Source organism: Archocentrus centrarchus, chromosome 17 (genome assembly GCF_007364275.1).
Source record: "Archocentrus centrarchus isolate MPI-CPG fArcCen1 chromosome 17, fArcCen1, whole genome shotgun sequence".
Taxonomy (NCBI): Eukaryota; Metazoa; Chordata; class Actinopteri; order Cichliformes; family Cichlidae; genus Archocentrus; species Archocentrus centrarchus.
The window spans coordinates 11,120,865-11,137,682 of NC_044362.1; the positions used below are offsets into that span (position 1 = coordinate 11,120,865).

At 41.8% G+C, this 16,818-nt stretch overlaps 1 protein-coding gene across 1 annotated transcript; it reads right to left on the reverse strand.

Annotated features, from left to right (window-relative positions):
* Positions 1-641: 641 nt before the first annotated feature.
* LOC115796343 (phosphatidylinositol 4,5-bisphosphate 3-kinase catalytic subunit alpha isoform) lies at positions 642-15,922 on the reverse strand. Its single transcript, XM_030752704.1, has 21 exons — positions 15,411-15,922; positions 14,177-14,592; positions 13,841-14,050; positions 13,489-13,739; positions 12,878-13,123; positions 12,597-12,682; positions 12,398-12,503; positions 10,530-10,682; positions 9,945-10,079; positions 9,122-9,246; positions 8,857-8,938; positions 8,158-8,322; positions 7,926-8,029; positions 7,531-7,702; positions 6,111-6,217; positions 5,706-5,827; positions 5,306-5,384; positions 4,931-5,101; positions 4,674-4,791; positions 4,418-4,569; positions 642-3,661 (listed from the first exon to the last, which is right to left on the reverse strand). The coding sequence occupies exons 2-21, from the start codon at positions 14,526-14,528 to the stop codon at positions 3,391-3,393; spliced, it is 3,207 nt and encodes a 1,068-aa protein (XP_030608564.1). The 5' UTR covers positions 14,529-14,592; positions 15,411-15,922; the 3' UTR covers positions 642-3,390.
* Between the last annotated feature and the right edge of the window lie 896 nt (positions 15,923-16,818).

Here is a 16,818-nt window from a genome sequence, read left to right on the forward strand (position 1 = left end):
ACACTGCCAATGCAGTAAAAGGAAACCTGGATAGCAAAACACAGTGTGACACTATGGATTGGCCTCCCCAGAGCCCGGACCTCAACATTACAGAAGTAGTGTGGGATCATTTTCATAGAAAATGGAACAAAGAAGAGCCTTGAATGTCCTCAAGAAGCCTGGAGAACTATTTCTGAAGACTGCTGAAAGAAATGAGAAGAAAGCTGCCTCAGAGAGGTCAGACTGTGCTGAACAATAAAGCAGGTCACACCAAATATTCTACTTTACTTTCAAGCTCTTTAGGGCTGTACAAACTGTTTTTGCCTTATTTGCTACATTTCATGTGTATTTGCATTTTTCAATCAACTGCAGCACATTTTCCCCCATTTTCCAAGTAACATATTAAAAAAAAAAAAAAAAAACAGAGGGGTGATTCAAGACTTTTGCACAACCCAGTATCAAATACTCCAATGTAACTGAAAGATAATTCATTTAATGTAAAATAATGCAGATGAGTCATCTAACAAGTGTGCCATACTGCACAGACCCTCCTCTTAAGTCTTTTTTGTAGTTTTCTATGTAAAACCTGATAATTCTCCTCTTTGCGGCTTTGACTCGCACATAAACAAGTAAAGAAACTGCCAAATCTCAGATTCATGAGGAGAAATGTTTTTATTCAACAGCACAATAAATGAATGCATACAGACACGGTGATATGAGGATGATTAAAAACATGAGGAGTTTCTATGACATATACATAGGTGGAAAGATAACTAGCATGGGTCTGGATCTTTTTAAAACATGCAGGGTAGTTCCTTTGGACTCATTGTGCTTAGAGACTTCCACTTAAGGCAAAATGCCTCCACTTGATGTGAAAACGGTACTCCGACCACAGCATCAAGTCCTTGTCCTTCAGTCACATCCTTTCGATGGCAAGAGGCTGTTTACTGGATTTTGCATGAGGATGGTGCATGTTACACGTGACTCCTCTTTTTTTTTTTTTTTTTTTTTTTTGGTTAGCCGTTACATACGAGATTGTTTTCATTTAAAAAATACAAAAATATATTACCTCTGTAGTTATTCAAGGAAAACATTTGCACATGGTTGTATCAGTATCTGTTAACTTCACTGTGACTTTGTTGTACCTCAGACAAGTAACAAGGTCATTTCTATACATGAACTTCAAGTAAACAACATCAGGTCAAAAAAGAAGAAAAAAGGTAGATACTCATGCATAATGCAGTGTGAGAAAGAACAGTACAAAGGGAAAGACCATGGTTTATATAGTTCTTCTATAAAGTATATGGGAGGGTTAGTTCTGTCAGTTCGGGTCCGGCCCACTGCTCCGTATCCTGTACAGAAGCGCGTGCATGTCAGTCGTCACGGTTTCCTGAGCCGTTTTAAGTCCTCACTCAAACTTCGCTTTCAGACAGACTTAAAGTCTCCAGGAAACCACCCTGTTAGGCATCACTTTAGTAAAGCTACAACACTTATGGACGTCTCGCGTGCGAGTCTGTGCGGCACTAACACCTGCCACGCTTCCACGCACAGTACAACAATCACAGATAAGAGTAAGGAAGAAGACACTTGGGAGGTTTCAAAAATAGAACTTCGGTTACTTTTCTTTAGCTGGATGTCAGGATCTGGCAAGTTTAATGAGAGAGTCTGATTGAGAACAAGGACACAAGCCAAAAAAAAATATATATATATATAAATTTCAGATTTTTTTCAGTTTCTCAAGAACGAGTTCTTGCTGGGAAGAAGTAGACGATACTGTTACATGGCAGCATTGTGCGTTTTTTTTCCTTCCTCTATGCACCATCTGTACAAAGTCCACTGACAGTTCTCTGTGTTAGCACGCTGGGGGGGGGGGGATGCACTTCTCTCTCTGCCCGACATCTGTGTACAGTACATGTTAGGATCACAACTTGCATAGTGTAACTGCACAGCACAAAAAATGAACACTGCACATCCTTCATTTCCCCCGTGTGTGTTTCCCGCCCTGTCTCAGCTGAATAATAATAAACAACCAAACAGGAAAAAAACAGGGATGCACTGACATAATGATCAGTATTGAGCCTGTTAACCGATATCTGCCTAACAATTATTGATATTTATGTGTTGTGTAACATTGATTTTGTGCTGGCTAAATGTTCAGCGATAGTGTGATGATGAGCTGAAAGACTGGTTTATAACCAATTTATAGACATAATATTTTAGAGTAAGAATTTCTTTGTTTATCTGGAACAAATGGGGGCAGTAAAAAAAAAAAAAAAAAATGCTTTTAGCATCAGTTAGTGGCCAAATTCATATTTTGGTGCATTCTGCCCTCGAAAAAAAAACCCCACAAACAGCTGGTTATCAGAAAGGTTTTTGCGGGTCCACATGCACTGGGTAGACGCCTCTACATGTGACAAAGAATAATACTGATAGACCAAACAAAAGCAAATACTGCAGACATCAGTGCTAAGAGTACACACAAGACTTGGAATAAGTAGTGACTATTTTTGTTTGACTAGTGGAGTTATACATGTAGTACTTTGGCTCAGTAGAGAATCGATTCAAAAAAGGAATATGTGCACCAAATGCATACAAGTATATAGATATACTGCTTTACAAAAAGTCAGTTATATGACGTGAGGAGAGTTGCACACTTAGCGCACGTCATTGGTAGATTACAAACAGGTCATCATTGCAGTTTCTTCAAATAGTGTTAAATGCTTAGCTGAGGTTTTTCCAAAAAAAAACAAAAACCCTCCTCTGTCACTGCGATACTTTGAGGTTTGTTCACCGTTTATATAACTGCAATGGAAAATAATCTTTTTCAGAGTACCTGCCAGCTCTACACCCTTTAATGTTCTCTGAGCTGCCCGGCTGCATGTGCCAATAACCCCATCCTCACCCCTGCGACCCCAGTCTTCATCAGTTCAAAAATAGGTAGTAGAAATGATTCAGTTTCAATCTCTCTTTACAAAAAGCTAGCTGTGCTCATAGTATATCACTTCATGAAGTTCTTCTCTTCATGCTGATGGTTGTAGATGCTTTGAAAGGAATAAAAAAGATAAAAATTTAACCTCTCTGTAGTTGGGTCATATAAAGGCCAACGGCTGTCAAGGTCCGTTACACTAGTTGAGTTCCTATGAAGGAGACGGATGAAATGTGACGCCACCTTCTTAAGTTCATAATGCTGGAAGAGAAATTTCAGACACCTGTAGGAACAGGTAGATTTAGGCATTTTGTCCCTGAAGTGGCTTCTGCTGAGCATACTCATTTTGGGTTATGCAGATAAAGTTTGACAGTCACGCACTGGCAGAAATATTCACCAGGCCTTAGTGTATTAGGGGAAACAACTTGCTTATTTCTTACTACTCTTATGGTTCTTAGTGTGCTGCTGTTGCCAGGACTCTTTCCTCAGTTCATGGCATGCTGGCGAATTGTGTGGAAGATCCAATCCATCTTTGTAGTCCAGCCGCCGTGGTGGGCGTCGTTCATCTGCTTCATGAAGTAGTCGAGGGCCTCCTGCTCCGACTTGTCCAGGGCCAGGGTCTTCCTGATGTAAGCGATGTCGTCGAATGACTGCAGCTCAGGCATTCCCGAGCCCAGCATCATGGAGAAGAGGTTGATGAAGAGGTTGGCGTGCTGCCGGATTGCCAGGTACGCCTTGTAACACATCTCCTGGAACCTGACGAGGGACACGGGACAAGCGGGGTCAAATTCTGCTTAACAACCTCAGTGTGAAACCGTACAAGACTGCTGCAATTTACACCAAATAAATAATCAGCTTTCACCTCTATGTTTGAAGTGCAAGACCTCAATAGGAAGCTATGCACACTGTGTTTGGTCATGTCCAAAAATTCCTTCCTACTAGAAAGATTTTTCAGGACATGGAAAGGATACTGGGAGTGTCTTTGAAAAAGGACCCTTTATTTCTGCTTTTATGACATCCAAGTTGGGACAATATTACTGGTGCCAGCTGAGCCAGCTGAGCTAGACTTTACAATATCCTTGCATATGCTGCAAGGAAAAACATTTTTATATTTTGGATAAATGACAAACCTCACACTAAAACAGCCTGGCACAAAATTCCTAGAGAATGCCTTCTTCTGGAATATTTGCTTGCTTCATTCCTCAAGGGAACAGTTTAGGAGAATTTGGGCTCTGTGTCTTTGTTTCCCAAACTCTTCAGATTGTCTGATGTTTCTTTTGTCTCTGCTACAAGCTTGTGCTGTTTTAGATTAACCTACTCTATTTCTCTCCTGACACCTTCATATTTGTATTTTTATACAGAGCAGGTGTTGCGTTGTTGTGCTGAGCCATTTATTATAACAAAAAATGTAACAAGAAAATTCAATAAATTGAGAGGGGGAAATAAATTCTGCCAAAAACACCTCATCCAGCCCATTTGTGCACTTCACTGTGTATGCATTGCTGTCATTACCTTTCAAACTCCCTCGTTTTGGTGCACTCTTGTGTTCCTTTGCTAATAACAATCAAAAAGTCCTGCGTGAGCACAAAGGGTACACGTTCTCTCTTGTACCCAAACTTCTTCTTTTTGTGGTCAAGGAAGTGGCCAAAGTCTATGTGGAACAGCTGTGAACACACAGAATGTGATGCAGTGACTTATAAAGGGAAAAAAAAAGCAAAAGTATACAGATGAAGTTTAACACACTTAGAGGGTCAGCTGTAACTATTACCTGCCCATCATCTTTAACCATGATGTTGCTGTTGTGCCTATCCCCGATGCCCAGGATAAATGTAGCTACACAGTAGCCTGCGCACGACCGCGTGAACAGATCGATGGCCTGGTCGTACCTGAGGAGTCAAAACAAAAGCAAAATTATTTGAAGCAATTCAGTAAATGTATGCAGATATTCGCACCAAGAATGAAAAAACATTAACATTAATATTCATATAACACTAAACACTACCTCTCCTGAGAAATATCACTCACATCTCTCCCTTGTTCTTATCCTTGAGCCACTGATGTAGAGTGTGGCTGTTGAACTGCAGCGCCCCCTTTAGGCCTCCTTTGCACTGGATCTGCATGATGGTGTGAGAGTTCCTCACCACCTCGATCAAACCCACACAGTCACCAATAGACAGACAGCCATAGGGCAGCATCCTGGAAGAGGAAGGATAGAAAATATAAGTGAGGAAAGGGGGAAAAAAAAAATCAGCACTGATGGATTTTATAGCAAACGATGTGAGGTGGCTGGCAGGGGCTGCAGCTAATCTGCATTCACGTATGGATTGCAGAACATGAAAGGTCCGGTGCCTTTTAATGGGTACCTGCATCCCTGCTGTCATGACGAAGTGAGAAGCCTACCTGAGATCAAGGCCTTGGTTCTGCCAGATGTTCTCCATTATCCTAATGATCTGTAACGTCAGCATGTCCTGCCTCAGATCTGCAGCGGTAAAGAGAGACAAGGAGGTTGATAACAGTGAGGTGAATATGAGCTGCTGAGCTGCTTTGATCAACTCCATGATGCATTATGGAGCAGAGCTTTCAAAGTCACGTTGGTCACAGATGGTGCAGCGAAAAGCACAAGCTGCTGCGGTGAGGTGTGAGTCAAACAGAGAACTGCTCCTTCTGAGTTCTGTGTAAAGAGCGTGGTTAGATTTGTATTTATGTACCATGAAACGATGCAGCACAGACTGAGCCGTGCGCATGCTCGGTAGGTCTGTGTGTGTATGGGTGTGTGCTGAAAGTGTGAGGCAGAACTCACCATCTCCATTTTTGAAGATGATTTCATTGTTCTGAAAGAGCAGCTCTGACATCATATCTGGGTTTTCCCAGTTAAGCCACAGAGGTCGCTTTGCTGATGACATCATCCTGCATTCCTCCAGGCTAAAATAAAGACATGGATATGTTTTAATAGGAAAATAAAGAAATGCAGTAAGCTTTCTGTAATTGTGGTTGCGCTCATCATAGCGGTGGTGCTCCACAAGCATTCAGTTCGTAATGGTCCTAATGTGCTTGATATGAACCAAACAGTTCCATTTTTATTACATCAGCTAATACTTAAAGCCTCGAAGAGGAGAGGGCAAAAGCATCACCTGCAGGGGGAATAAAAATTAAATGCCAACTATTTGAGAGAACAGAGTTAGTAGATAAGAGAGTGCTGAAGTACCGGAGGTTTCCCAGCTGATGTGCTGGATTCAGAGGAGAGGTGAAGCTTTGCAGTGCATCCATGTAGTCAGGCCTTTTCATCTGCTCCACCAGAAACTTCATTTGAACCTTAGAGGACAGTAAAGAAATACAACAGTTAGTTTTCTCCTGGTGCTGAGCAACTGGACAAATAGGCTGGCTTAGTAAAAATGTAGCAAATGTCGACTTTCTGCTGCTTCTCTTCAGCAAAACCTCTCACAATGAGGTAATGCTTCTTCACTGAGAGCTTTCAGGTAATGAGATACACCCTCTGGTGGCCATGCTGGACCACGGTTGAAGTAAGTTGCACCAAGTAGACAATTTAAAGTAGATGCACACTGGTTAATTTCATCAAGTCTGCCAGTTTGCTACTTAACCAACACATCTGCTGAGCAATCTAACATAACCACTGTACCGACACAGTAACTGCAGCAAAACCTTCTTATAGCCTGCAGCTACATAAGTTAAGACCTTAACCCTTTAACACCAGGTGATCGCCGCTGAAGTGCCCGTTACTTGCCCTCAATAGCAGCGAACAGCTGATTAAGACATGGCGTATCAACGCAGAGTCGGCTGATCAAAGGAACACTGATCAGCTGGCTTTTTACCGTAACTCCGCAACCGTTTGTCCTATCAAAAAAATGCAAATGGTTCCTGGAAGCCCAGAAATTGCACGTCACAGCCATATAGGGGTATTACGGTATTTGTTGCCGGAAGTCCGCGAACGGCGGCACTTTTGAAGTATGTTGTGCGACGGCCGATGCATTAGAAGTAAAAGGGTTAACTTTCATTTCCATATTTGCCTGTGACTATTACAGCAAGGACCATATAAAAGAGAACTATTATGCTCATTTCAGCTCAATAGTTCTATCCTTTCACTCTACTAGGGTAGCTTTGCATGATTCACAGTTTAAAATAATCATTATTTAGCTTATACTGGGCCTTGGTGCAGCCCCTCAGGTCTTCCTTTGTCTTAACCAAGGAGTTTGTTTCTTTAAGTCTATCTTCCCTTTAAGACGGCTTTCTTCTGATTGGCTGCCCCTCGCAAACAGAAAATTAGAACAGCAAGTGGGTGGGGCTTCTGTGCTCTGTGTTTCTTAGATGATTAGAATTATTTGCTCTCACTGTTCTCATACAGAGCCATAAGAAGAAAGATCACAGTAAAAAATGAAAAATCAAAATATGTATATTTTGATGACTGAATATTCTTAGAAAGGTCTTATGTTAGTGTAGTTGAAATGTGTTTTACTGCAAGCAACTAGGGGGAAAAAAAGCAACTCTCCAAATTCTATCACTGCACTCTAATGTGGTGTCCCTGCGGCCAGGCCGGTCCAGATGTTGTCAAGATTAAACCCAACGATTCAGTGGATCACATTCAAAACAGCTGCCAGCTGTCAGATTACCTTCTGAGCCTCATCTTTTTTCTCCTGTTTGAGGAGGTCAGTGAGATTGATGAGTTTCTCCATGGCCTCCACCTGTCTGCTCAGGTGCTTCAGATACATGCCACAGGCCCGGCAGTATGACTCCAGCAGCAGACCAAACCGCTGGCTCACTGTCTTGTTGTGCATCTCTGACCTTCACACATACAGGCAAGAAAAAAAAAGTTTAGGAGGTTGTGTCCCAAGGAAAATATGCTCTACCTCCCCAGAAATCTTAAAACATGGACTGATGTGAGGTAAGTTCAAAGAACTTTTTTAAATTCAGCAGTACCCGAGGCCAAACATTCAACCAAGAGTTTAACCTTTTACTTACAAAGAGCTCCAACTTCCTGAAAGAATACCCTTTTAAATAAACTCACTTTAAATGCCAGAAGAAGAAATGTCCTATCCTCTGATTGGTTAATGCCTTTTTCAGCAGGAAGCGTGCAAGTGGGTTATCGAGGTACTGCTCGTACTTTAGAACCTAGGCACGGCAACAGAGAACATAGAAAACACCTTCAGTTTATCAAGCAAAACATCTGACTCATCAGCAAAGCATGCCAGAATGAAAACAATTCACATGGTTTATTTAGAGCTGAGGATGCAGCACACCTGAACCAGCTGAATGAGATACTGGGAGAGTTTGTCATCAGTTAGGTATTTCTCAAGGCACTTCACAGCAAACTCTCTGACCATAGGATCAGGGAAGTTGCAATCCAGCAACTCCATGGCTTGTTCTGGTTTGATGGCAGGCCAGTCCTTCAGAAGGCAATACATCTGCAACAAAAAAAACAGCAGCTAAATACAGACACATATATTTCAGTATTTTGACTATTTTAAACAATCCTGTAGTGCAAAACTTTTTTCACAGACTTTGTCAGAAGAAATATGAAGTTGCTCCTTCTTACATGTTGCAGACAACAGATTGTCCATGTCAGATTGCTCCTATAGATTTAGATGTGTAGTGTTGCCTAGGTAGCTGATGAAGGAGCTGGGACACATTACACTCACTGTGAAATCTCTAGCTTGCCTGCTCTATTCCCACATTGTCTCTATCTGACATCACATAGACTTTATACTAGGGAGCTGGCAGGCTGAAGACTGCTCAATGTCCAATCCCACTGAGTCTGACATTTGTGTTCTCACATACAGCCCTGCTGGGTAATGTCTAGAGAAGCCACAGATGAGCTGATGTGCAAAAACAGCTCATGAACAAGAGTGAGCACGTACAACTGCTGCTTAAAATAGATAAATAAAAATAATCAGCCTTCAATATAAAAGGTGCGCCAGCTGTAGAAACCCTCAGCTCACCTGTGCAACTTCATCTCTGGAGTTCCACTTCACAGCCTGGAGGATCTTTGGAAGGATCTCTGGTATATTGATGCAGTCATGTCTAAAAATAAATTATTGACAAAACAAATAAGTTGCAGCTTTTCCAACAGCAGCCCAATATGTATAAAGACTCCTGTGTAAACTCCAGTATTTCTGATAACCAAGTGTTAACATTCAATACAAGTAGATCCTGCATGCACCCTCAAAACCCTTCACAAAATATAACACCACCACACATGATTACCTGTGTCTCCACAGGAAGTCTTTCTCCTGCTCAGTGATTTCAGACAGTGGGTCTCTGTTACACACTTGCCGTAGCTGCTCATTGTCGCTCTCAGTCAGGGGGTTGTCCCGTGCCAGTCTGTTACTCTATGACACCAAAAACAAACTAAGGAGCTCAGTGCGCCATTGGGTCTGGAGGCACTTGTCACATAACAGTGGACCAATTATTCTCATTCTCCACATATTTATTCTTGGATTTTACTAGGGTGACTCTGCATGATTCACAGTTCAAAATAATCCTTATCTATTATACTGGGCTTTGGTGCAGCCCATCAGTTCATCCTCTATTTAAATCGAGCTGTTTTAGCTCCTCTCCCTTTAAGGCCGCCCTCCTGCTAAGACAGCTTTCTTCTGATTGTCTGCCCTTGTGTGCCTGAGATGGCATGAGGAATATCCACTCTCACTGACATCACACAGAGTCAAGAGTAGAAGAAATTGTCTGAAACCTGAGCTGACCTCATTACTAGAAACTCTGGCCATGTTTAATGTGGCAAAAGTCCACCATTGCAACTATATATATATATATATATATATATATATATATATATATATATATATATATATATATATATATATATATATATATATATATATATATATATATATATATAAATAAAGACAGAAAGAAAGATGAACCTAATAGGTCCCCCAAAGGCAGTAATGTACACCAGAAACATTTACTTTCTATGTGGGGTGCACATAAACTATGATGTGGCAGCTTTTCAATGAAAATCACACCTGACCCGCAAAGCAAAACAGAAAACAACAAATACTTGCTTACTTACCAAACCAGTGTGGCAGAAATTAAAGCCGAGCTCTCTGGATATGTTCCAGTTTGCATGTTCCTCAATGATAGCCATATCAGGAAACTTGACAGGGCAGCTGTAATGATCAAACTCCAGCTCCAGACAAGGGGTTTCCTGTATGTTCAGAAAACGGTAAAGGCGGAAAGGTCATTCAGGGTGTTTACTGTAATCAAATGAAGGTGCCTGTGTCAATGAGTAATTAATTAATTGGGATAAGGAGCTTGGTTGCTTAAATCGAGCAGCTTAAGTAGCAGCTGCTACACTACTGAAACTGTACGAGTTGTTGCCAGCTTTATTAGAACTGGGTCATGGGGCTTAGAAGTTATTATTATGCATAATGCATGTATGTGAAAAGCTTAAAATGTTGGCCAAAAAAAAGTGTTTATAAACTGCATCATGGTCCAGTCAGGTTTGTGTAAACTTAAAAAAAAATCCTATTATTGACATTTTTGCATTTTTTTAACCAAAACATTCTAATAGAAATATAACATATGTACAGAACAGAGGAACACTGGAAGTACAAATGGCGAGTGAGCATTATTCTCATAATGTTTTGCCTCTTGCCTTATTGGGGTTGGAGCCTGTGACACCGATAGGGTTGAGTAGGTCTTCAAGGCCATGCGGGACAGGCCACAGGTTGAGAGCCATCTTCCCTGCTACCAGTGTATGGGTGTAGTCAAACAGGTTAATGTTGCCCCAGGCGAGGGGACAGTGCTCCTATTCAAAACAAGTAAAAAAAACGATGCATATGAAAATCATGAGGGAGGCAACAACTGGGGGATATAGAACAGAGAGGTGCAGTGAAAAAGCAGGGAAGTTCATGATAATAAAATAAGAACAGGTTAAACCAATAACAGTATGTGCAATGTACTTATGCGTCATTGGTTTTGGCTGATCATAACTGTAAACAAATGAACAGGGCATAGAAAGAAAAAGCAGCAGCCACAATGAGCTCACAGAAGAAGAGCTGCAGCAGACAGGCTGCACAGCTCCAACTCCTGCCCTGCTCCTGTATGGAAATCCATTTAAACCATGCGCACCATGAAACTTAATCGCATTTGCTGCTGGTCTGCTGGGAAAAGGGCCAATCACTGATTGACTTCTTAATTAAAATTAAGCCAGTTTGTTTGACTGTAAGGTAGATATACTGCTTGTGCGGTTATTTTGATAAATTTCTGACATAATAATTGCTCTAGGAGTGCTTGCTGTAATATTAAACTACACTTGTTGGCCAAAATCAACAAGGTGTTAAATCCTGTCCTCCTTCACCCTGCAGGAAAACAAGAGCAACGCTGAGTGGGTGCCAACGCTGGATTCATAACAAGGGGGAAGGAGGAGGGGTGGTGAGGTGTGAGGTGTGTGTGTGTGTGTGTGTGTGTGTGGTGGGGGTCAAAGTGCTGTTATAGTAGTCAGTGAACAACTGTGGTAAGTTTGATGGGTCTAGCTTGAACAGTATGCATCTATGCTGTGAAATTCAACATTCTAGGTGAGACTGTTCCGAGTTATCGCATTCGCAAGATGTTCAGAAAACTTGACCTCTGACCTTTAGCTTCAGGTCAAGGTCGCTGAGTTTTGCACTCGTCCCAGATTTTTACCAGATGCACCTGTGGTGTGAATTTGAGCATCCTAGGTCACATCATTCTCGAGTTATGGCCAACATTCAAGTTTTGTGGAACAGACGCTGATGCCAAGGCTATGATTGTGACCGAGCTTAAAAAAAAAAAAGCAAACACTCTGTGGCCTCTTCGCTGAAAAGGTGGAAGAGAAGTATAAAAGCTAAGATTAATGTGCTTGATTTCTATATTTGGTGGAGGTGCAGAGAATAATTTTTAGAACAGTTTTGATAACATTATTTTAGGCTGTTACTCTCTATGGAAAGGGTTTGACACAGCAGACGTAAAACTGACCGTTTTTGCTGTAATTTTTCAATTCTACATGTTCCCTGAAAGCCACATTATAAGACATATATAAAATAAACTTGGAAAGGGCATCACGTTTGATATGCCTCCTGAATCACGGGCTATGACACACCAATGCAATATTTCTGCTATTTCTTTCTATGTTACATCCTTGAGGTCAAATACATTTTCTTCTTTGGCATCCCAAACATTTTGCACATTTTACCTCCATCTATTTGGTTTCAATAGAAACAAGTGCCAGTGTCAAGTTGATCAGGGCACCAGTTCAAGCTGCATTCGGTTTGGTTGACTAATAAACACAGGTCCTAGAAGCAGTCATAATGTGAGATGGTCATCTTAAATTTCTAACACTGTCACAGACCATCTTTGGCTACGGGACCATTATAATGGCCAAGCTTTCTCAATCTGCCACATAGGATCACAGCCAAAGATTTCACCACCATCCTTCTACGTCTGTAATCACAAAAATAGCATTATAATTTTAATATAGCATTTCCTCATTTCAATCCCAACCTCTTTAGCTCCCTTCCTTCCTTTCACAGAGCAGATGGAGAGGCAGAGTCGGGCAGCTCGGGGGATTTCTGGAATGTACATGTCGTAGGTCAGCCACTCGTTCCACCTGCAGGAACATAACCAGAGATATAATCAGTCACACTGTTGCCACAAAGCTCAGTAAAAGCCCAGAGTATGAAACACTTTCAACATGCACAACCTGGGATTCGAGCATGGCACACGTATTGTGTTGACATTGTCACACAGCTGCTCTCCACCGTGGTATATCCCAGTCCTGACGTAGATCTACAGCAGCAACAAATCAAACAGATTTATAAAGTAATAAAGATCCCTTTCAGCGCATTTCAACTGTAGCATCTTTTAATAACCTCCAAGCTACTGAGATGGGATATTACAATCAGAATGCATTTTACTCAAACCAGGAGCAATGCAGACAAACTTTAAAGAAAACAAGATGACAACAATGTAGTACAGTTGTACCTTGTCAATGTCTCTGATGTTGACATTGACATAAGTGGCGCACAGTATCTTGATCCTTAGCGTTCCGTTGATAGTCCACAGACACTTGGTGGCTGTTTCCCCATTCATGTAGGGGGTTGCTGTGGATATTCGCCTTGCATATGATGGCATGGTGAAGAACTCCATGGGCAGTTGGGAATACAGGCTGTCTTTTGACATTAGCATCAAGTTAGGCATTCTTCCCAGCATGATACAGCTGCGCACGTACTGTTGAGGACAGATAAAAGTGACATTTTGAAGTAGATGCAACCGTGACATTTTGATGCTACTCATGTCATTTGACATTTTGAAGCCATTCGTACACATCTGGGCCTATCAAAATGTAAATTCTCAGAATTTATAATTACAGCTCAGCAGTAACTGACACACTCAGCACTTTGTACTTTTGTGACGTCTGTGGGCTTTTCTTGAACGTGCACACTTGACTGGCCGAACATTTCCTCAGAAATTTAATTTTATGCCCAAAGTGTCGAACACATTTGTGTTGGATGATAATTTGATGTGAGGTGGATCCCCCCCCCCCCCAGTACAATAGAATCAGCTTCAGCTAAGCTAAGATTTAATTAGATTACCTTGTACTGACTGAGAGGGTATTTCTCCAGTAAGTACTCATCACAGCCACAGACTTTGAGGATGTACTTTCCCTGATACTCCTGCACACACATCTTTAACTGCTCCGGGGAGAGCAGCATGCTGCGCGTCTTCTTCCGAATAGCTTCTGCAATCACTTGCTCTGGCACATAATCGTGGTTGATCTTCAAGGTGTACTTCTGTTTGTCATTGGTGGGCGAAACAATGACCCAAATGACCACAATGATTTGACCTGAGGGAAATAAAGTAACAGATCAAACACAGGGCAAAAGCACGGGCAAAATATTTTCAGCACAGTGAGGGCTGCTGCCACCTCAGAGTAAAACACCTTACCTTTGTCTAGCTTGCTGTAGATGTGCTTGGGAAGCTCTGCTGAGGATTCGACATTGGGGGGGTAGACATACAATGCTCTAGCGTGGGGTCCGTTACTGTCTCTGAGGTCCACAGCTTCTTTGCAAACATTTAAAATGTTCCTCCTGAAGTCCTGCACCTCAAGGTCTTTCACCAAGTCAAACTCACATATTGGCATGCCAATAGCAAAACCTGAAAGGAAAAAAAAAAGTGATTTTTTTTTAAGGGTATGAAGCAATGACAATGCAATACAGTATTTACAACACACCATATGACTAAATAATAAATGTGGGCTGCACAGTAAGTCAAGAACCGTACCTATCTCTCTGTTGAGAATTTTCTCTTCTCTGTTGCCTACTGGCTCGATAACCTTGAGGAAGGGCTGGAAAAGCCTAAGATCACACAACCTCTTTGTCTCATCATAAAACTCCTCCCGCTCTGCCTCCTGGGTGACACTGACAAAGATGTAGGAGCTCTCCTCCTGCAGCAGACTGTAGAGAGGGTACTTTCTGGCCTCTTTGAAAAGCTCATGCTTGACTGTAGTAAGTGTGGCTTCCCGGAGGCACTCCAATGTGAGAATCATGCCATTTGGCAGAAGGCAGTCCACTAGGATGCTGGGGGGCATCAAGTGCATCCCCCATAGTTCTCCTGATGAAGGTCTGGGAGCCATGGCTGTGCCAGCAGATGCGCTCTATTCTGAGCCTGGTAATTACCAGATGAGCGATTTCAACCAACTGAGAGAAAAAAAGAAGCAGAATTATATAAGAAAGCCTGAGCAGTATGCAAAAATGCAAAGAGCCTATAGTAAATATGTGACTGCAGTGATGGCAGTTGCTTCTCAGTGACAGGATATATAAAAATACCATTATATCCAAGAGAGCTGGGAACACCAAACTTTAACTGGTTACCAGAGACTTCTGGAAGAATTGAATACTGAGATAACAATGGAATACTTATAGGTGCCACTCTTTTGTGCTACTTATACAGCAGATGTTTCAGTTTAGCAAATGAGCGGCAGCAAAACATGTAACAACAACCTGACATTAGAAACTATTTCAGTGACAACAAAACCTGTCATCCCATCAGAGGTTGAAAATCGTTGAAAAGCGTTCACTTTTGTCAGCTGGTGTTGAATGAAGTAAAGTTAAAGAAGGTAGCAATGAACTGATGTAGTGCTGTCGACTCAAAGGTCCTCAAGAATCATGTAAACAAATTTGTTAGCTAACAAACGTTTCCCATACATTGGTTTATTGCGGCTAATAGCTAAGGCTCGGGCTTGACATTCACCTCGACTGGTCCGAAGTGTGCTGCTGTTTGGAGGTTTAACTTCAGATATTTCTTAAATAGCTAGCTAGCCATGGTAGCCAAGTTCACTAAGTAGATCAATGTCATTTACAGTATGAGAACCTCTCCTCGTACACACGCTATTTTCACTCTGGCCTTACTATAATTAAAGGGTGCAAGGGAGCAGTTTGCTGTGTGAGGAACTGGACAGCAGTTTCAATAAGTAGTAAAAAGCAAACACACTGCAAACAAACATATTAAAAACTACCTGTGTCGGCTGACGGCAACCGGTTAGCCGCGAAGCTAGTCAGCCTGCTCAATCATTAGCCGCGGCTAGCTGAGTCAATCCCATCCGCATGAGAGCTCTCAAGCGGCCGCGCTAGTTTAGTCCATCCGAGCCGTGACACCGGGCAGCGGGACAGTGCCGCCTTTCAGGAGAAAACACGTCCCTAGCTGCCACCGATGTTGTCAATATGCTGCAGTGAAGTAAGTCTGTAACACTTCATCGTGCTCTTCATCGTGCTGTCCCGAAAATAGACCGCACTGCTCGGTAATACGCTAGCTCCACACAGCTAGCCTGTTTGGGGGGTACTAGCAGGCTCATCGCTTCGGACCGCCTTCCCGCACACACTGAACGAGATGCTGGAGGAGTTTGTCATGAGATAAGATTGGGGAATTCACGGGAAGCCGCCCGCACGTTGTTTTCTTCGATGGGAGATGAAATGTTTCCAAAAAAATGCTATCAGAAAAAACAGCCGAGAAGAAAAAAACAAAGTCACACGCACAGCCCAAAGCGAATCACTCTCAGCCCAGCGTTTGAATGCAGCCTCCACATAAACGTGTAATGAACAAGCCTGGTAAGATAGGATTGCAGGATTATTTTATTACACTGCATATTTACACACAGGACATTAATTTTCCCATTGTTGTCAAGTACCTGTAAAACAGCCTATATTCAGTGGGACACGATAGGCAATGAGCAAACACATTCAATGCCCATCATTACTCAGTGGTTATAGTGTGAGCAGCTTAAAACTGAACATGAATCCTTGAGGAAGTCAGTTATTTAAGGATATGGATGTCCAGTCAGGCAGCTGCGTGTGTTTGTGATGCAGGTTTCAAAGTCAGGTTCTCTTTCATTATTATGAGCTGTGCAGATTCAGCAGATGTGCATCTTTATGTGCTTTCTAGCAAGAAAATTATGAAAATAAGAATAAGAAAATGCTGAGAAATTGATCATTTATTACAACTGCAAGCCACACACAGCCAGAGTGCCACCACAGTGTAAGATGTAAATTGCTGTTTGCCAGTGGGAGATTGTTACAGGGGTGAAATCAAAATTTGATTCATTTTATTATTATTTTGCCTGGTAGGCTGGGTCAAGTTTGTTCTATAAATATGCACACGTACACTGTCCTGATGTCTCAGTTGAGTATTTAAAATGTTAAACATGAAAAAGAAAAATGTAAAGTTATGTACTTCATTTCTGACAGATGCAGCAATGTGCAAAAGTTTTGAGCCACCCCTTATTTCTTTATACTTTGCTTCCAAGGAGCCAGATGTTTTTTGCAGTATTTTTAGAGTAGTCTTGAGCAGTAGTTCTCCAGGTTTTTCCTTACTTTTTCACTCATTTACAGTGCAGTCCTTGTACCTGACTGTTTTCAGAGGAATGTTTG

What these genes read in the sequence shown, in the direction of transcription:
- LOC115796343 (XM_030752704.1), bottom strand. Translation starts at nt 14,528, where the DNA reads ATGGCTCCCAGACCTTCATCAGGAGAACTATGGGGGATGCACTTGATG. An exon ending in CTACAGCAAGCTAGACAAAG is followed by an intron (nt 13,740 to 13,840) that starts GTAAGGTGTTTT and finishes TATTTCCCTCAG; the next exon opens with GTCAAATCATTGTGGTCATT. An exon ending in ACATCAGAGACATTGACAAG is followed by an intron (nt 12,683 to 12,877) that starts GTACAACTGTAC and finishes TTGCTGCTGTAG; the next exon opens with ATCTACGTCAGGACTGGGAT.